Source organism: Equus przewalskii, chromosome 14 (assembly GCF_037783145.1).
Source record: "Equus przewalskii isolate Varuska chromosome 14, EquPr2, whole genome shotgun sequence".
Lineage (NCBI taxonomy): Eukaryota > Metazoa > Chordata > Mammalia > Perissodactyla > Equidae > Equus > Equus przewalskii.
The window spans coordinates 39,875,533-39,897,054 of NC_091844.1; the positions used below are offsets into that span (position 1 = coordinate 39,875,533).

A 21,522-nucleotide genomic window follows, 5' to 3' on the forward strand; every position below is an offset into this window, starting at 1 on the left:
TAGTTTTAATGCATGACCACTCATGCTCAAATATACTAATGTATCATCCCTCATCAATGCCTAATAAATAACAATCTCACAATTGATCTTAAATAATGCATATGTCAAATAGCATCATTTAAGAAATATAATATTAAAAAATAACTTACTCTTTATGATGTTCTTTATTTCCTGGGAATGACTGAGGATTTACATGGGCAAGAGTAATAAATTCATTCCGTTCCAAGTTCCCAACAAGTACACGGATTTTGGATTCTACTAATCCAACCCTAAAATAAAACAATGGACAAGATTTTTCACATTAAATTGGGAAGCTACATCCAAGTAAACCAAACAGCATATTAGCTATCATGCTTTACAAGTTCATTTAAAAAATCCAGTCCACTATATTAGCGACTGTTTAAAATACCATTCCAGTAAGTGACAAGTTACTTAGAGAATCTGTGTGTGTCCCCATCTCCTTTTTTAAAGAACTGATCTATTTAATGCATTCCCAATCTAAAATACCCTGCCTGTTAAGACCATAAAATAGTCATGATTTGAGCATGAACAAAAACTCTTGGTTAATCTGATTCAAAATCTTTTTCCACTTTCAAATCTTATGTCTAAACCCTAAAGCTAAGATATGTTTAAATAATGTGAACAAAAAAAGCTAATAATTCGCGCTTAATTCATGAAATAAATATGCTCTGTTTCATTTCAATTTTGTTCTCACAAAACTGATACAAGATATTGCATTTAAAAAAAATTCATAGGGCAGGCCCTGTGGCATGGTGGTTAAGTTCAGCATGCTCTGCTTTGGTGGCCAGGGTTCACAGGTTTGGATCCTGGGTGCAGACCTACGCCACTCGTCAGCCATGCTGTGGTGACGATCCACATACAAAATAGAGGAAGACTGGCATAGATGTTAGCTCAGGGCTAATCTTTCTTCCCCAAGCAAAAAGAGGAAGATTGGCAAATAGACGTCAGCTCAGGATGAACCTTCCTCACCAAAAAAAAAAAAAAAAAAAAAAAAAGAATTCACTAATATTAGACCAGATATTACTAAAATATAGAAAGTTTCATCAGATTTCTACAACTTTATCTCACTTATGAAACGTGATTGCTGTCAGCTATCATGTTAACTTCTTAATGACTTTATGAGTTAGAACAAGAATATTTTACATTTTCCAAACACTTGAAAAAGCTTACACATTATAATTGTGTGTGCTTCAACAGCAGATATGCAAAACACTGAATTATTCCTCAGTGTTATCTAAGTGAGAGGTTGGCAAACTTTTTCTATAAAGGGCCAGATAGTAAATATTTTAGGCTTTGTGGGCCATATACTTCCTATTACAACTATTCAGCTCTGCTGTATAGCAGGAAGGCAGTCACAGACAATATATAAATGAGTGAGCATGACTGTGTTCCAATAAAACTTTATTTATTAAGACAAGTGGCAGACTGGATATGGCCCAGAACATAGTTTCCTGACCCTGATCTAGACAAACGAAATACTCTGTTTTAGTGAACAGATTCTTTTCAGGGTCCCTTTAACTATCTGAAATATATGTTAAAGCCTTGATGCAAAATAAGACAGTATTGTTCTGTTTTCCTTTTCTAGGAGTCAGAAGTGACAACCATCTCTGGTGGCCTAGAAGCTTCTGCCTGATGGAGCTTGGGATGTCAAGACACTGGAGGCAAAGGGAATGAACTTAGATGCACTAGAAAGAATGCACTGCTCCTTGACCAAAAATATCTCCTATCTGTTGACAGAAGCTTAAAATCTGAAACCTTTCATGCCACCATCTCCTAATTAAAAGAATATGTAAGTGTCTTTTCCTTCTAGTTTTGATGGAGAAAACATGATGGCAAGGATGGAAAACTCAGTAAGAGCCTAGGTATCAGAATCATTCAATACCTCACAATTTTGCTTAAATCCAATGCTTAGAAGTAACAAAAGGCAAAGACCCATACGTATATCCTTATCTTGTGTCACTTCTGATTCTGAAACATTAATTTGATGGCATTTCTTAAACACTGATGCTCCATGGTCATGTAAAATAGTCTCCAATAAGATTTAATGATTTTGAAAATAGAGAAAGTATTTTGTAAATGGTAAAGCACTACATAAATATGTTATCACCACACAGCAGGTAGAGAAGATGAGATATAAGTCTTACCACTCCAGATGGTTTTCTTCTGTTGATGCACTGGCAGTTAATACTATATAATGTCTATGAAGAATTTTCAGCAAGATTCAGGAAAAAAAAAAAAGCGAGACATACTGTTAGGGTCTGTTTTTCCATTATTATTTTTTCTTTCTCTCTCCCAACGAATAAAAGAGTTAATATAGGCACACAATTTATAAAAATTAAAACACGCTCTAATTTTCAAAAAATTAATTCTAGACATGCAATTATAAAACAATTCATGGGGCTGGCCCAGTGGCATAGTGGTTAAGTTCGTGAGCTCTGCTTTGGTGGCCCAGGGTTCGCAGGTTCGGATCCTGGGCGTGGACCTACACACTACTTATTAAAACCCATGCTGTGGAGGTGTCCCATATACAAAATAAAGATCAGTATAGATGTTAGCTTGATGAAACTCTTCCTCAAGCAAAAAGAGGACTGGCAAGGATGTTAGCTCAGGGCCAATCTTCCTCACCAAAACAAGTCACTAATTGTTTTTTCTTGGGTCAGATACTACTAGAACATAGGAACTCTTGCATTACTTAGGATTTCTGCTAAGCTATTCTCTACTTCATTCGAAATATAAGTGACAATTGTCACCTATCATATATAAACTCTGTAGGTTTAACATTCTTCTTTTTTAAACATACACATACACAAAATGCAAAATTTCAAATACCTATACTTTTGAAAAAAATTTGGTGGCTCAAGTAGTTTGGACCAATCTGATTTCCCTTGAAGAATTTCATCTGTAACTGCGAGACCTAAATTAAAAAAAGAGAGAGACTGATTTTGAAAACTGACAATTGTATTATCACACAACCCCAAAACCTCTAACCCCAACAAATTCTTGAGTGAAAAATCAATTTCAACCACACTGGGCTGGCTCCATTTTTGGCCTTAAAATATTATCATACATTTTTGAAAACTAACTACTGAAAAAAATACACATTTGAAAGAATTTTTAGAATAGGCATAACTTCAATAGAGAACAAAACTGTTGTCAACCAAAAACTTGTGGGAATATGTAAAGGACAATAGGGCCAACAGGTTTACCTTGTTTAAATTCTTCTACCATTACTGTTCGAGTTGATGTGGACACATTATACGTAGAATTCTGTTGTGGGTAGGCAGGGGTGATTATGGGCATGAGATGATACCTATCTGATGGATTTACCTGTGAAATTAGAAGCAGAATATTTGATCTATTCTCCTATTTCAGTTGTCCTCACTTCATTTCCCCAAAAGTCTGAAGAATATGAAATATAAATTTAATACTACATTTCCTCAATGCTAAGAAGTACATTTCCCCTCCCCAACTACATTTATTTCTGAAGTCAGATGTGTCTGATCAAAGGAAACTCTGTAGAAGTTTATTTTACCCAAGAAAAGCTGTTAAACTGATGGTACATTTATAAACAATGGAAACACAGTATCATAGCTGCAAAAAGCATTATCTGGTCCAATGGTTCTCAATCCTCTTTCCACATCTACTCACTGGATGACTTCCCCTAGGTTACTCAGAGGAAGGAGCACTCACTTTAAAAGCAAATTAAAACGCAAGGTGAGTGAGAGTTATGCTATCTTGGAACAATGAATCTGCTTTAAATTGCACTGCAAAGTAAATTTTTTATATATTTCAGTACTTTAACTATTACTAGAAACTACTTGTAAGAGAGCTTTTAACAATGGATTATGACATTTTGGTTGATACAACCACTCATCTAGTCTTACATGGGTGATTTTTAATGACATAACATTTGGATCAGCATTGGAGATACAAATCATTTGCACCAAACACAGCAGAAGAAGGGAAAGAACTATAGTTATATGGAAGGAAGATGAGCAGGGATAAGAAGAATTATCTTTAGCCTATAATTTAGAGAATCATCCTTTTCCTAAAAGGTTTAATGAAATTCCCTAAGTCACATACCCGAGGATCCCAAACAGGCAAATTCAAATTGCTTTCTTCAGGTTGCTTCAGCAGCACAGGATTTGGCCATTCCCTAATATGAACAAGGCAAATTACTCACACAGGACCTCACTTCAGGAACTATATGAAACATTAAAATCATCAGACTCTGTTCCAACTTTCATATGGCTAGTATTTTGGGTATTTGATACTGGAGACCAAAAAAAAAAAAAAAAAGAAATGGCCAAGGGAAGGAAGCATACAAAGGAAAAAGCTGCTTATTTTAAAGCAGTGTTCTCTGAAAGGGCAAATACTGCTTTGGCCATTAGCCGTAACTGATTTAAACCTGAATTTTTCCCTTTCTTCTCATTTGCTTTCGTGGATTTAACTCTGATAATTTAAGAACAGCAACAGCTAATATTTACTGAAAATAGTCCTAACAAATCCATGCAGTAGCTCTGATTATCACCTCCATTTTACAGATGAGATCTTAAACAACCTCTATATAGCTAGTAATTGGCAGAGCCAAATCTTTTGTGACCACTCTCTCAAGCTAAAGGTCCACATTTACAGACCACCCTAGAAGAAAGTGCCATCTGGTGTTCCATCACTGCCTCAAATTTGATGTTTTTAAACTTTTAACTTAAAAAAGGAAAGTAAGACAACAGAAAAAGTCTATACACAGCTCTCAAATTTCCAAACAAATTTACATATAGGCAGAGGTCAGTAAATAGTGAAAATACACATAATTACTTACCACTTGGAAAAAACTAAAAAGAACTTATGAACTAAAGTAGAAGCTGCTGCATTTGGATATAGTTGGCAAGTTCTTGCAACTAGCATTGCCCAGGAGACACCACCAAGGAATCCCAGCATGTTGGAATAGATACCACGTCCTAGAAAATTAACATATTTCTTAATTATTCTTAGGACCCACTATCCATGACATTCAACTATGAGGAACAGGATAACCTCCTTCCCAAGACTGTTCCTTAGAACTCTTTTCCCCTAAAGAAACATTAAAATCAACAAGCAGACTTTCATGCTAGTCTTATTAGTAAACCATAAGCTGCTCATCTTACCCCCTACTTTGCCTTCCACTACAGACACCTCAGTTCCCTGCCTCAGTTCTGAGTGCCCAGCTGGGCTCTACTGATATTTCTGATCTTTCTGATTACTGGAATTTCTGATCTTTCAATGTCTACAGTTGAGAGAGAAACAAAAGGAAGGAGCAAAGAGATTTGGAGGGTCTAGAAGTAGGGAAGAATAAACATTTCATTAGTAATCATATTCATGGGCATTTTAAAGTCAAATGTAAAGTTGAGGAGTCAATATTTTGCAGAATTTGGATACTCTCCATAAAGTACAATATACCATTGATATTACTCATTCCTTGTATGATTGTTTCCTATAGCAATCCATTAAAAAGTATTACCATATTTCATCAAACCTAAGATATCTCAATTATATAATATAGCATTACTTTATGTCTAAGCAAGAGAAATACAAAATATCAATTTGTTATGTTAAATGTAAAAAATATGCACCTAATAACTGACAAAACATGGTATTTAATTTAATCTGTAAGGAAAGACAAATTGTTTGTGATATCCCTTCCTTGCAAATTACTTTATCCTGACTATACAAGATAACTGAGCCAAACGACAAATTCTACTTGCTTAAAGTCTTCTTAGATGTGTAGTGTCCAATATGGTAGCCACAAGTCACATGTGGCTATTTTTTTTCTCTTTTTGTAACAGCTTTATTGGGAAAAGCATTCCATACCATAAGACTCATCCATTTAAAGAATAAAATTCGATGGTTTTTAGTATACTCACAATCGTGTAACCATCACCATAATCTGGAACTTTTTTTTTTTTTTTTTTAAAAGATTTTTTATTTTTTTCCTTTTTCTCCCCAAATCCCCCCAGTACATAGTTGTATATTCTTCGTTGTGGGTCCTTCTAGTTGTGGCATGTGGGACGCTGCCTCAGCGTGGTTTGATGAGCAGTGCCATGTCCGCGCCCAGGATTCGAACCAACGAAACACTGGGCCGCCTGCAGCGGAGCGCATGAACTTAACCACTCGGCCACGGGGCCAGCCCCCTGGAACATTTTTTTCACCACAAAGTAACAGTCACACCTAGGCAACCACTAATCTATTTTATTCTCTACTGATTTGCCTATTCTGGACATTTCATAAAAGTGGAATTGTACAATATGTGGTCTTCCGTCACTGGCTTCTTTCACTTAACATAATGGTTTCAATGTTCAAACATGTTGTAAGATGTATCAATACTCCATTCCTTTTTATTGCAAAGTAATATTCCACATTATGGATACACCACTTTTTGTTTATCCATTCCTCAGTTTATGGACATGTGGTCGTTTCCACTTTTTGACTATTATGAATAATGCAGCTATGAATGTTTGTGTACAAGTTTTTGTATGGATATATTTTCACTTCTCTTAAATACTGTTTAATTTTAAATTTAAATTAAAATTTTAAAAAATTAAAAAACTCAGTTCCTCACCTCAACAGCCACATGGTTACTGTATTGAACAGCAGATATGAAATATTTCCATTGTCACAGAAGGTTTTATTGAAGAGCACTGTTTTAGACTATGTAAAACGTGGTGCCAGAAGTGCAGCACTTCTTAACTGTAGTTACAAATAATACAAAATGTGCTGTGCCAGCTCAGGACTGGGCCTTTTCTGAACCATATCCTATTTATATACATATATAAATTAGTGCCGTCCCAGGCTTTATTAGAAGAGTGTTATAAGGTTTAAAAAAAACACCACCACCACCACAAGTTAAAACTGTCACCGGAGGCTCTTCATTTAATAGATTTACTGAATAACTACTATCAACTAGACTCTTTGCTGGTGATGGGGAGACAAAGATGAGTAAGACGGTTCCGCCCACAAAGAGCTCAAAGACCAGAGAGGGTTTTACCTCTTCAAGTTCTAACTCATTCTGATTGCCTGGCTGAAACCTGAGATGGAAAGGCAGGAGCTTTTAGTTTTCACCCAAGGGAGAAGGAGGTAGAAGTCACACATCAGAGCAGCATAACCATTGCACCTGAAAAAGAAACAACTTCTCCAAAACTCATTGGACCTCAATCCTTGACAGTATCAATAGGTTCAGGAGTTTCCATATGTGCTTCTATCATTAGCAACTGAAAATTATAATTTTATAATGCAAACACAAAATAAAAGACTTGGGATACTTACGTTTTGCCCATAATTTGACTGCTCTTAGAGTGAGTCTAAAAGTTTCTTTGTTTGGCACTAAATGCAATATTTCATCAGTAACTCTACATCCTGAAAAAGATAAAGCATTCATTTTTCATTATGCAACAAAACCCAGTTAACTCAAATCCTCTTCTAACTTCCATACTCTCAAATGCTAAAAATACCAAAGACGATAAAATGTGAGGGTTTATTTTCTATGGGTTTGAAATTCAGCACTTATATATGAGAAATCACTTCAATTTTAAAGAATTAAAAAGCACATGGGTAATGCAATCCAACATTAAAATAAGATATGGGTCTGAATATCTTTTTAGCTTTCTTCCACATCTGACTTCATTGTTAGTCAAACGTCTCCCAGTTATAAACTGTTATTACTTCAATGCTAACCTCATCCACAAATACTGTGATGTACTGTTGCACTTTGGAAACCAGTGGTTTTCAAAGTGAGGTCTGTGGACCCCTGGGAATTGTTAGGTCAAACCTATTTTAATAATAACACCAAGGCTTTCTTTGCCTGTTTCACTGTGTTAATATTCGCACTGATGGTGCAAAAGCAGTGATGGGTAAAACTGCTGGTACCTTTGTAATAAATCAAAGCCACAGCCAACAAACTGTACTAGTAGACAATATATCTTCACCGTCAAATGTTTGCAGTTAGAAAACAGGAAAGGAATGTTATGTGATGTTTGAACATGTTCAAGGTAAGCTGAACTATCTGCTTTTTTCTAGGAACACTAGTTTTACTGGAAAGAATGACAAACTATGGTTATTCATACTTGAATATTTAGCAGACACCTCCTAAAAAATGAACAAAGTGAGCCCTTCACTTCAAGGAAAACAAATGACAAAATTTGTTGCCAATAATAAAATTCAAGCTTTCAAGTAGAAATCAGAATTTTGGACAACTAGTATCTGCTTCTGTGAGCTCGACAGTTTTCCAATACTTAAAGACTTTTCTGACGAGATTGGTGGTGATATTAATGAATTAAATGTGATTTTTTGCAGATATTTTATAATGAGATGTGTGTTAACATTTAGAAGATCCAAATAACTTTGAGAATCAGTATTTTCCAAATCATCACGGCATGACAGTACAAAATCACACCTGGGTAAAAGATCCAGTCAAAGAACAAGACAGACAAATGGATTTTAATGTAACAGAGTACTAAAAGTTAATTGATATGGTTTTAGATTCTATATTCTAATTAACCTTTTTAAAATGATCACTTTTATTCAGAAATAAAAATAAACTACCTATATATGCTACAAACGTAGATGGACCTCACAAACTTTATGCTAAGTGATAGAAGCCAGACACAAAAGACCACATATTGCATGATCCCATTTATATGAAATGTCCAGAAAAGGCAAACCTACAGAGACAGAACGTAGATTAGTGGTTGCCTGGGACTGGAGGGGTGGAAAGGGAAATGACTGTAAATGGGTATGAGGGATCTTTTGAGGATGATGAAAATGTTCTGAAATTGGATTTGGTGCACAACTCTGTGAATATAGGAAAGACAACAGAATTGTACACCTAAAAAAAGGTGAATTTTATGGTATGTAATTATACCTCAAACAAAGCTGTTGAAAGAAAAAAGAAATTGTCACCGGTCAAGTTTTGGTGTAGTATCAAAGAATATCCACAAGTATCTGAAAAGGCTATTAAAATACTCCTCCCTTTTCCAATTATATATCTTTAAGAGGCCAGATTTTCTTCCTATGTGTCAATCAAAACAAAGTATTACAAGAGCTTGACTGTAAAAGGTGATATGAGAATCTAGCTTTCTTCTGTTAAGTCAAATACTAAACAGATTTGCAAAAATGCAAAAAATGCTATTCTCACACAAAAATGTATTTATATTCACTTACAATGGGTTTATTTTTATTTTAGAATGAACTAATAAATACTTAAAATTTTCTGATTTTATTTCTAATATGGTAATTATTGACAGATACAACCCACATAAACACAAGGTCTTTGGGGTCCTCAATAATTTTTTAGAGTGTAAAGGGGTCCTGAGACCAATAAGTTTGAGAACCACTACTACAAACATTTCAAACACATTTGTGTTTTTTAAGATGCTTAAATGTGGTCAGATTATCTGTATAAAGAAAATTACAACATCATTTTTAACTGAGTTAGTCCAATCCCTTAAAGAGTCGATTAATAGTTCTGCAAAAGGATCTCTATTTGCCTAATCATTTTCAAGCAGGTTTCTGAGATTTCTTTTCAGAAGCTTACCATTTAGGCTGCGAATACACCTTATATCAAGGCTTCTCAGTCGAGAGTCGTCTCTTAGATCTAAATTATCTGATATGGTTTGTATTGCCAGTCTCGCAAAGACTAGATCAATCTTTGGAAAAATGCAAAAAAAGAGAAAAATATTACGTTTTCTCCTTCTAGTCCATTCTTCCCCCTCCCCACCTCAAAAATGTAAAAATTTTAATTAGTTTGGGAAGTTCTACCAAAACTTCAAAAGGCCTATGTAGGCAATCTCACATGGGAAAATCAGTGCAAAGTTTTGCGAGACAAATTAAAACTTCAAATTAAGGAAGAGCATTTTAATTTTACCATATATGCCAAGCATTAAAAAAAAAATCAAAACCTTATGAGTGAATTTCTAGATAAAGATGGCAGATCCAACACACATTTACATTCATTCCCTCTTGAAACCTCACTAAAATACTAGCAAAATCTTGTTTTGCTTTTTGTTTAGTTTTACTTTGTTTTTAAAAGTATAACCCACTAGGACAGAGAACAGAAGGAGACAACATCAAAAACTATGAAAGCTGGAAAGCAGATGGATAAGCGGTAACAAACTTGGCAGATCTAAGAAAGCAGAGAGGAAAAATACTGTACCTTGGAAATAAGGACAAGAGGCTGTAAATACATAAATAAAAAGAAATATTTAGAGAAAAAAGTATTCTTAGAAATTAAAAATATGACAGCAGAAATGGAAAACAATGGAAAGTTTGGAAGATGAGAAAACCCCAAAAAGCAGAAAAGTATAAAATATGAAAATGTGGTTAATAAGTGGGAAAGAGAGTTAAAAAAAAAAAGAAGGCAGTCCTAGAGGTCCAACATACAAATGTTAGGAGTTCCAGAAAGAGAGAAAACAAAGGCAGGAAATCCAATCGAATTCAATACAATTTCCAGAACTGAAGGACAGGAGTTTCCAAATTGAAAGAGACTTCTGAATGCCCAGCGTATTTGGTTGAAAGGACACATACCAAGTATATTACCACGAATTTTACAACTGTGAAGACCAGGAAAAAAAAATCATACAAGTATCTAAAGAGACAAAACAGATCACACCTACAAATGATGAGGATGAGGAATCAAAATGGCATCATACTTCTTAACACAGTATGGAAGCTAGAAGACAACGAAGCAAGGCCTTCAAAATTCTGAGAAACATTATTTCCTACCTAGAACTTTATACTCAGGCAAACTATCAATTTAGTGTGAGAACAGAATAAAGACATTTTTAAACATGCAAGATCTCAAAAATACGTGCTCTTTCTCAAGAAGCTAGTGGAAGAGAGCCACTAAAATGAGAATAAGTTAAGAAAGAAGAAAACTCTAGAGAGAAGCAAAAGGAAATCCCAGGATGATAGTAAAGAAAGATGTCGAGATGACAGCTGTCTATCAGTATTGGAGAACAAGGAGGGTGAAATAGAACAGGTGAGAAGACTCAGTGAGACATTTTTTCCAAGATGATAAGGACAGAACATCTGAGAAATCCAAATCTATTTAGAAAAGATTTAGGCAACTAGGGGTGACTGGGTTTCAATCAGTCACAAGTATAGAAACCAAACAAACAAAATGCAAAACAAATATTAACTCCCAAGGAAGCAAAATGCCACACAGAAAAGAATGGTAATCTAGTATACTTTGTGCTTAGCTTTGAATATTATATATAAGATTATAATAATGTAAACACTGAATACTGCATCAACCAAACTTATAACAATATAAGTATTTTAGGAGATTATGGGAACGAGAAGGGTGTGTATAAAAATCATGGAGGTAGGAATGAAGGTTGGTTCATTTCCCATGGTGAGAAGTCAGTAGATATAGGAGGGAGGCAGGTGAGGGACATTTAGACTATTTGATTCTTTAAAATACGTGCCTGTATAAGTCTGATGTTAAAAAAACAAAACTAAACAGAAAAACCCACGACAACTAAAAAAGCCCTATGAGTTAGACAGTTCAATTGGAAAGTCATAAAAATATTAAACACTTACTTCAATTCCATCAAATTCAAATTTTATAACAGGTACAAAAGCATCTTCTACAGCCTATAAAAGAGGAAAACAATAACGATACACAAGGTGTAATCTTTTCTCTATCGTTCCTAACTGCCAATAAAGTGAATACATTTGCTCCTGACTTGTATTTTAACTCAACAGAAAAAATGAAAATGTTCTTGGTCTCACATTTTAGGTAAGTCAGCACTTGTACTCTGTGACTGTTACTTAAGATACACAAAATGTATATGAGAGCAGTTATCTAACTTGTTAACCTCCTAAAAATATTCAGCAGAAACTGGCAGGCAGAACTGCTATCATCTGGGTACTTACTATCTGTTAAGCTTAAACTGAAAACTCATTATTTACAAAGAGCACTAGTGTTAGAAATTAAAATGTAATCAGAGCTCATGAGTAATCTATCAAAAAAATATAGTTAATATAGTTTGGATTTAGGAGAAATGAGGTCTTTCTGAGCCTTCCTTAATTAATCCCCCAACCTAACAAATTTTCAGCCTCCTCCATTTCCAGACACCCAAATAATGCAGATCCTTTAAACTTCACCTTATCCTAGCACTTCAGATTGCATTAAAACTACCTGTTTGTTTAGTTCCCCCAATCCCTCCCTTTCATAAACTACGTGTAGTTCACTATTTTATTTCTGGGGACTATGGCTACTATCTGACAAATCATTGGTGCTAAAATTTTATTTGTTGAATGAATGGCTAGATATACACATATAAAGAGCTACTACTAATTGAACCTTATACCTAATAGCAGCTACCATTTGATATCCATCAACCATTTATCAGATAAAATGGTTTATGTAAATTATCTCATCCAGTCTCAGAAAAACCTTATAAAAAAGTAATTCCTACATCTCCACTTTACAGCTGAGGAAACTGAGGCTCAGGGAGAAGAGGTAACTTGACCAAAATCTAACCTAATATGTGGTAGATTCTAGATTCAAACCCAGGTCTATGTAATTATAAAGCCCCTGTTCTTAATCATTATCCATTAGTTTAACAATGTAACAATTTCTTAAGAAATATTTCAACAGTCATAAGCCCTAGCTTTTACAGCTATTTGTTAACGAGTTCAAAATATTAACTACCAGAGAATACTTACTCTTAAGTTTCTAATGCCATCTTGATGTTTCAATTTTTCAAAAAAAGATTGAAAAAAATCAGATCTCTCCACATGTCTTGGAGCTACACAAAGTGCATCAATGTCAGCTCCTGCAAATCAGCAAGTTTTCTTATCAAGAAGAGTATATTAAGTATGTATTGTATTTTTCTTAAAGTATACACAAACATACGTACAGAAGTACGTAAGATGAGTACAGAAAAATGTTAATGATTAATTCTGAGTAGTGAGCTAGGAATTTTTTCTTTTATATTTTCTAATTATGGACAACAAATAAGAGTTTGCTATTGAAAGTTCTTATCAGTAGAACATAGAAAAGCAGTTACCTTTCGTGTGTACTCCAAGCCTATAGGAGCCAAACGTGAAAATTTTACCACCAACAGTAGCCACAACAGATGGTGGGAGATTCTAAAATAAAATAAAGTTAAACAAAAGGCATTCAATTGTTCAAATTATTTAGCATAAAAATTGCCTAAATGCTACTCATATATACTACATTTGTCAACTTTGATAACATGAGATTTGTAAAAGTACTTCAGAGTTTTTTTGGGTGCAGCTTGAAGTAATGAGGGTTAGGGTTAGAGGGAAGACAAAACAAATACACGCACACATCTCCTCTATCTTAAGAAAAACATTTTTTATCACTTGACCCTACTTGTCCCCTCCAATTGCCTGTCTTTGGCTCCATGACTCTCAATAGTCACCAAAGAACTCTTAACTACCACATTAAAATTTCAGCTCTCTACAATACCATACTCTCGACTAGTCTCATCTCCTCTTTAGTTTTAGGGATTTTTCGTTTTTTTTTTTTTCGGTGAGGAAGATTTCCCCTGAGCTAACATCTGTTGCCAATCTTCCTCTTTTTGCTTGAGGAAGATTGTTGCTGAGCTAACATCTGCCAATCTTCCTCTATGTTGTATGTGGGATGCTGCCACAGCATGACTGCTGATGAGTGGTGTGTAGGTCCGCTCCCAGGATCTGAACCCGTGAACCCCAGTCCACTGAAGCTGAGCTTGTAAACCTAACCACTATACCACCAGGCCGGACTGACCTCTTTAGTTTTTGTGACAGACGTGCTTAATTTCTTGATTCTAGCTCTGTAACTTTTCTGCAAGAAAGTGGAATCATTCTTGACATGATCTCCTTATGAGAGCTAATCTAACAACTTTAATTAACGTGTTTTTGATTGTACCAGAATTATAATGCTACTTTTCACCTCTCTCTAGAGCCAATTCTAACTGTCCATCATATATTTTCACTCAAACATTCTGATTCACTTCAATATTCATGCCTGAAACAAGCAAAAAATTCTTCCTATGATAAACCAGGTGTCCTTCCTGATTTCTCTTTCTGTTCCTCATTTTCCTTACTGCACACACCTACAGTCATTATTATTGTTCTTGGTGTATCGATTCTTAGTTTATATCCCTCACATGCCGCCTCCTTTCTATTTAACTACCACCCCAATTCTGGGTTATTTAATAGTATCATAAGCTACCCTCTTGCCCTTAGTCTTTATTTTCTGTTACTCCACTTTGTATAAAATTCACTGGCCGATGTTCTTAAATTACTCTATTATATAACTCTTCTGCTCAAAACTTGCCATGGCATTCTTCTCTGACTCTTGAGGTTAAGGATCCTTGGGTCCTAAGGATATCTGCAATATGCTGATATGGATCTTTTTTGCCTTGTCTCCTGATTTCCCCTTCTGAAGCTTTAACTGCCAGCATGTTACATAATCTGGTCTCCTTTCCGTTTCATTTGCCATCTTCCCTGCCTTGAATGCTGGCCCATTCTGAGTATCTCAATACCATCTATTTTTCAAAGTTCACACTTCAAGTTCCACCTCTTTCATGAAGCCTTCTCTGATTATCCTCACCTCCATAACAAGCTCTTTTCCCTCTCTGTGCTCCTCTACTATTATTATCTTTAACCTCTTTTATACTATATGTATTAACTTTGTCTAGGGCGAGCAGGTAAGTCCCATGTCTTCAACTACATTTAAATTCCTTGAAGGTGAGAACAGTGTCTACTACTTCTCTTATTTCTCCATAACGCCCAACGCAGGTTGCAAAGAATAATATCTGCTGATTAACTTGAATAAAAGTATCTGTATAACAGGATATTATGTTTGTTACTTTCTCTGTTTAATGGATATTAATGCTTCAAGAGTATCACAAATAATTTTATAGCTAAAAAAGAGTCAGTAAACTTATTGATGACCAAGAAGAAGCAAAAGGATAGAGAAGCCAGAACCTTCTAGTTTCCCTTCCTACTTGCAAAGGCATGATTCTTGCATGATTTATAAGAAAGTGATACACTGAATCACAGAGCAAAATATTTTTGCCACAACCAAAGTATTTAAACCAAAATTATTTGATTTGGAGTTCTAGATTGTTTAAAGTTTAAATATCCCAATTGTGTGTAGAATATTCAAGTGATTTTTGGTCTAACTCAAATCCTTCAGATATTTTCCAAACTAAAATATGCATAAATGAAAGGGAATTATAATTGATACAGAAAATGACCAATCACCTTATCTATGCAATGGAAGATGTTAAAACCAATTTAATTTTTTTAATAATTATTTTATTTACTTTGCTTTTTAAAAAAATTGTGGCAGTCTCAAATTTTTAAATGGTTTCATGCCTAAAAATTAAACGGAAACCAGCTACTGGTTTTTGCAGATTAAAGCAGTGATGTGAGTAAAATGGGAGAGAAAGCAACTAAAGTTTTTTAAAAAACATCTTTGATCACAGAACAGAATTCTACTAGATTTTTAAGCACAAAGAAACTATGCAGTAAGAAAATTAGTAGGAGCATCTCAAAAATTAATCTAGCTTATTTTGCAAATAATAACACTTGACTTATTTTGAATGCATCCCAGAATGGGGTTGGAAGCAAAGACCTTGGCACAATCACAATAGTTGATATACAGACCATGCACAAGAAGTCATAAAGCTCCTTACTCTGATTTTAAAACAATTCTAGCAGGCTGAGTATTTGGTTCGCAGACCCAGAGCAATTATGGGCTGATTAGAGAGGGACAACAGTTTTCCTAACATTTATTCAATGTGTGAGAGCTCTCTCCTGAGGCTGTGCAGGTGAACAAGATAGGTTTTTTGCTTAAGTAGTAGGAGAGAAACAAACATGAACTTTTTTTTTTAATTACTCATGACTAGTATTTCACCTGCTCAGAATTCAACTTACATGAAAACTTCAATTATTGATAAAAGAGGTCAGAAATATACCAGATAGCTGTTTGGCAGCAAAAGTAAACAGATAAAGACCATTTATTTAAACACAATGACTGTAGACTTAGTAGAGTTCTTCATAACCTTATTCAGAGTCCACTGTTTAAAAGAGCCAATTTTAAATATGTATCTCAGGTACAGAAAAATAATAAAAATTGTATAAGAAAGAATTCTAACAGGTGTTTATCTAATGTCTAAACCCCTGCAGATAAGGGGCAGAAAGGAGTTTACAGAGACACTGACTACTGTGAGACATTAACCTTCAGCTAATTGTTGTTAAGGGAAAGATGGGAAAACTGTAACAAACAAACAAAAAACTTAAAATACAACAAATTTGGGCCACTTAGTGAAGAGGCAAATGGTATCACCCAGTTGAACATGACCTACCTCATTTTAGTACAGTAAAATAATAATCATAGTGATGATTCTCAAATGAAAATTCAATTATATTCAAAATATTCTAAGAAAGCAAAAAAAAAAAGTACTTGATTTTAGAAGAAAAATAGTTAAGCTACTGGAAGAGAAAACCGTTGTATAACTATAAATCAGGGTTTGTAAACTCCTATGTCTCAGGGGCCAGGGAAATGAGGGAAGTACACATAAGAAACACAGAAACTGACTGATAAATGACAGTTGCTGTGCTAGAGAGAGAAGAGAGATGTAAGGGCCATGAGGCACTGGAGGGCAAGAGCCCAATTCCATTCAAGCTTCTTCCTGCTTAGCACAAAGGCAGGCCCAGTGTTGCCAGATTCTGCATTTCACAAGAAGTCTGAAATCTGGCTTTTTAAGTAAAATCTCTTGATATTTAAATTTTTGTCCACTACGTATGAGTTAAACAAGACATTTATGCAGAATTGTAGATAGATATTGGCGACCTCTGAGGGAAATCCTCATTCAGAGACTCAACCCTCAAGACCAATTCATTACCAAGTACACCAAAAAGGCAAGTTTTAATGTAGTTTAGATTATTCTCCACTCCTGCATCTTATTACCAGGACTAATGACCAGAACATAATGAAACTATGAATTTAATGTAGTTTAGAGTCTTACCTTACTCTCACTGACATCGGAAATCCATTCTTTTACTAAATTGTTCAATTTACCAAGAACAACCAGCCTATAATAAAAAATAACATGCTTTAGATTAAAACTAAAAATACAAACTATTCAAAAAAATAATTAAACATATAGGCAGTACCTTTGTGTTGGTGCTAGAATAAAAGCATATTATACACGTGCTAGTGCTATCACATCTGTTGATACATGGCACATCTCTTTGGCATTCTTTAGGTCCCTAAGAGTTCCAAAGAGACGATAAATGTAATGATAGTATTTTGGTCTTTGAGCTGTTTTCAAAATTCAAAAAGCCTATTAAAAAATCAAAATTACCTTCAATAAGGCTGCAGAAGCCAACTGAACTGTCAACTTTCTTGGCCTTACTATGGAATAAAATCAATTCAGTGTAGTAATAATAGAGGTTAGCATTCTCTCATTGAGAGTCATAGGTTTTTGGATAATTAAAATGGGTAAATTAATTATTTGCTAATTTTTTACAAAATAATATTTCTTAAAAGCAATTTGATATAAAATAAACAAAACTTGCAACCAATGGTATATCCAAATCCACATTAAAAAAAAAGAGAGACGAAAAGCAGAGTTTAGGCATCTCAAAGATAACATAAGAAAAACTTAATTCTTGATCTGTCCAAACTTGCTTCTCCTCAGCCATCCCCAGGTAATGGAATTCCATCCTTCTAGGCGCTGAGACCAAAAACCTTGGAATCATCCTTGACTGTCCCCCTCCCTTTCTCTCTCACACATTCCAGTCATTAAACAATCCTACCTTTAAAATACATCCAGAATTCTACTGCTTCTTATCACCTCCACTGCCACCCGCCTAGTTCCAGCCACCAGCATGTTACTGTAACAGCCTCCTTGCTAGTCTCCCCACTTCTGTTCCTGACCTCTCTTCAGACTATTCTCAATACAGCAGCCAGAGTGCGTTAAAACACGACCAAATCATGTCAGTTTTCTGCTCAAAACCCTAACAGCTTCCCATTACACTCAGAATAAACGCCAAAACCTTTATAACGGCTTACAAGGTCCTAAGTGACCTTGCCCTCCAAGCTCCTTCCCACCTCAATTTCTTTAAGCCCACATTCCCCTGCTTACTTACTCTGATTCAGACACTCAGGCTACCTTGCTACGTAGTCCTTAAATATACCAGGTACACTCCCATCTCAAGCCTTCCAGCTAGAATGTGCTTCCCTCAAATATCCACATAGGTTTCTCCCTAACCTTCGAAATTTTCCCTCAAATGTCAATGAGGCCTTCCCTGACAATTTCCCCTCTCAGCTTTACTTTTCTCAGCAGCACTTGTCAAGTGTAACATTGTATTTATTTTACTTATTTGGCTAACAGTTAGTCTCCTTCCCTAACCTCCACCCAAAATGTAAGCTCCCGGAGGACCAAGATTTCTCTTCATTTTGTCATTTTTGTATCCCTAGACATAGTAAATACTTGAAATATGTCTGTAGAATGGATGATTAAATAATATACTGTAAAATATTTTGCACTTTTAAATGACACACCTGTGGTTCAATTCTTCCTCATCTTCAAACACTCCAAACGGTTTCATGGCATCAATTAATTTCTGTGTGTAAATATGATCAATTTCTTTTGGACATGCCAAGCTAATTGGAGAGGTGATTCCATAATGCTTTTGTTGACGCTGGCTGTCCAGCATGGTATTTCTGTTCAAGAAAAAGGAAACAGCAGAAAACATGTAAAGTATCATATCATACTGATATACTGAATCTCTCAAACCACTGATTAATTTAGCTACCTTAAAAGTTTACTTAGTACCAACAGTAGGGGTAGGCACTTTTTTTTTAAGGAAAAAAGGGTATTTTGTGTTTATGTTGATGAAGGGCTATTCATACTGCCTCTAGCTTTCATGGTTAGGATGTCTTTTCAAGCCCAAAGCAGCATTTGTTGGCATCAGGACAAGTGTGCCAACAGCACTCAACTCAAATGCAAAGAGCCTGAATGGGAGCTGGGCCAGGGCCACCTCCACTATACCCTGCAGACTTAAGTCAAGTATCATCTAGATTCAATCGCTGAAAAGCAGGCAGCCACTTGAAAGAAAGCTCTAAGTAAAAACAATGGTTTTTCCCCCCCTCAGGAAAGAAACAAAAACATCCCATTAGAATGTCCTTCTGAAATATTCTGGTTTTTAAAAAGAAATCACAACTAAATTTGTCCTTGAGAAACCTACACTAACATCCCTTCCTTGAATCAGAGTTTACAGTCCTAACATTTTGTGACTCAGTTAATTGTTCTCTTCATTTAGACTGGTACCCAGACTACTTTCACAATGAATAATTATCAATTCTTTACACTAAATGGCAATCTTTTATAGGATAAAATAAATACAAGGCACCATCCAAAAGATCCTAGCCATCAGGAAATGATAGTCTTGAACAAAGCGCAACAGAATTTCTGAGATTTTGGATGTACAGAGACCAATATTTTCAAAATAAATTTTGGAACCAACATGAGTCGGTAAAACATTTTATTTTGGAAGAAAAGAAAGTAAAAACAAACATACACACTAACCAACTAATCCTACCATCTATCTTTACCATCCTTTCATGAAGAACCACTAACACCAATAATAAGAATTTAACTTCAAAATAAAGAGCAGTCTTTTAAATGAATAAATTAGCCCTGTAAACAATAACACACAAAAATAGAAGAGTGATTACTTTTGAATTTTAACTGTCAAAACACTGGCCTATCACTACTGACTTCATACAGTACGGCATGCTCTTTGGCTAAATATTTCATTAGGTAGGGAAGGAGAATCAAATGGAAGATAAAATAGCATATATACCTTCCAAAATGACTCAATGACTCAGAGAAACAAAACGGAAATATCAATACTAGTGACTTTAATTTCCTTCCAGTATTTATTTTACTGCAGAACAAAATTTCAACTAGTTATTTCAAGTTGTAACTTCTTTTTAAAGATTTAGCTTTTTACGAACTCTAAGAGACCTAGAGAGGTGTTTGGTATTGTTTGTGTGTGTTTACATGTGATGATAAATGGACAGGACAGACTGATTAAATATAATCATTAAATTAATCTCAACAATAACCCTGAGAGGCAGGTAATGAATAAGTGCCATTTTACTGTTCAATACCCAAGACTCAAAGGGATAGGAGGAGGAAGAGTCAGAATCTGAACTCCGAAACCCAAGATCTTTCCACCACACCATTCTCCCTTCCATAACTACTTCAGTTCTGACACTAATTATGATCTTGGCTCCCACTTTCTTCTCTGTATGCTGAAAAAGTTAGCAGTCAAGGTCCCTACAAAGACCAAAATTCCAAATCTGTGTTTCTGAACCCTCCCTCATCTAGATAGGGGGGAAAAAAGGGCAAACAACAGAATCCCACATCCTTTCAATCCATCAGTCTCACTTATAGGTAAACACTCTAGAGAAATTCTAGTACAAGTGTACAAGGAGACAGGTACAAGAATATTCACTGCCACACTGTAACATTAAAAACTTAGAAACAACCTAAAACAGTCACTAATAGGAAAATAACTCAATTAGGGTGTATCCCTACAATGGAATACAATACAGTAGCTAATTTGAATTAATCAGAGCTGAAAATATTAACATGGACAAAGATCAAAGATACTATGTTGCACTAAAGTTGCAGAATGATAAGTGTGATACCAGTTACATAAAGCCTAAAAACAAGTAAAACTATGCCAATTATTATGGACAGATACATATGTAGTAATAGCATTAAAAACCATGCAGCAGTAACATCAAATTCACGACTATGGGGAACTCTGCGGAGGGAGGTGAATGGGACCAGAGAAGAGGTAGGAGACTCCTTCATGTATTTGAAATGCTTGATTTTTTTATAATTAAGCATGTGTACACACAGACATACAGAATGTTATGCTTTGGGAGAGATGGGTGGTGGCTACACAAACGAGGCTTATGTTATGATCTGCATTTTCTGTGTGTTCAAGTTATTTCCTAATAAACCAAAATGTAAGAAGCTACAACAAAATCTTGCCAAGCACGGAAACCGTTTCTGACTTATCAAAATGTGAGCAGGAGGTAAAGACGGGTAGAAGATATATTGCGCGTACGTGGGGAGGCCGGGGGAAGGCGAAAAGACCATAGCCTTTATTAAAGAGAAACCCACGGGCTGGGATAGGTCATTCTCTCCTGAAGACCTGGAGACAGCCGGTCGCGAAGGGGGGGGGGGGGGGGGGGGTAGGGGGATGGTATTTGCGCCAATGCAGACAGGAGCAGGGACGGGCTCAGACAGCGCTGGGGGCAGGAGAGTGACCGACAATTTCTCCCCACGGACACATGCGCCTCTCTCCCGCCGCATCCTTGTCTGGGGGCGTCCTCGGAGGCGGGACAGCCGGGGACAGAGAGGGACTCCTGGAGCCCCTGAGTCTGTGTAGGGCCAGGTGTGTTGCCCTGTGTAGGGG

General features: G+C 35.6%; 1 protein-coding gene across 1 annotated transcript in view; it reads right to left on the reverse strand.

Moving 5' to 3' along the window:
- The window catches only part of PAPOLG (poly(A) polymerase gamma), a 32,632-nt gene that overhangs the window by 10,650 nt on the left and 460 nt on the right, over positions 1-21,522 (reverse strand). The window contains exons 2-14 of the mRNA XM_070573863.1: positions 18,587-18,748; positions 17,046-17,112; positions 13,068-13,149; positions 12,724-12,833; positions 11,593-11,646; positions 9,587-9,698; positions 7,321-7,410; positions 4,841-4,979; positions 4,105-4,177; positions 3,228-3,348; positions 2,851-2,935; positions 2,166-2,219; positions 150-269 (exon numbers count right to left, since the gene is read on the reverse strand). Of these exons, the coding sequence (XP_070429964.1) occupies positions 150-269; positions 2,166-2,219; positions 2,851-2,935; positions 3,228-3,348; positions 4,105-4,177; positions 4,841-4,979; positions 7,321-7,410; positions 9,587-9,698; positions 11,593-11,646; positions 12,724-12,833; positions 13,068-13,149; positions 17,046-17,112; positions 18,587-18,748 (1,269 nt within the window). The remainder of the gene's footprint in view (positions 1-149; positions 270-2,165; positions 2,220-2,850; positions 2,936-3,227; positions 3,349-4,104; positions 4,178-4,840; positions 4,980-7,320; positions 7,411-9,586; positions 9,699-11,592; positions 11,647-12,723; positions 12,834-13,067; positions 13,150-17,045; positions 17,113-18,586; positions 18,749-21,522) is intronic.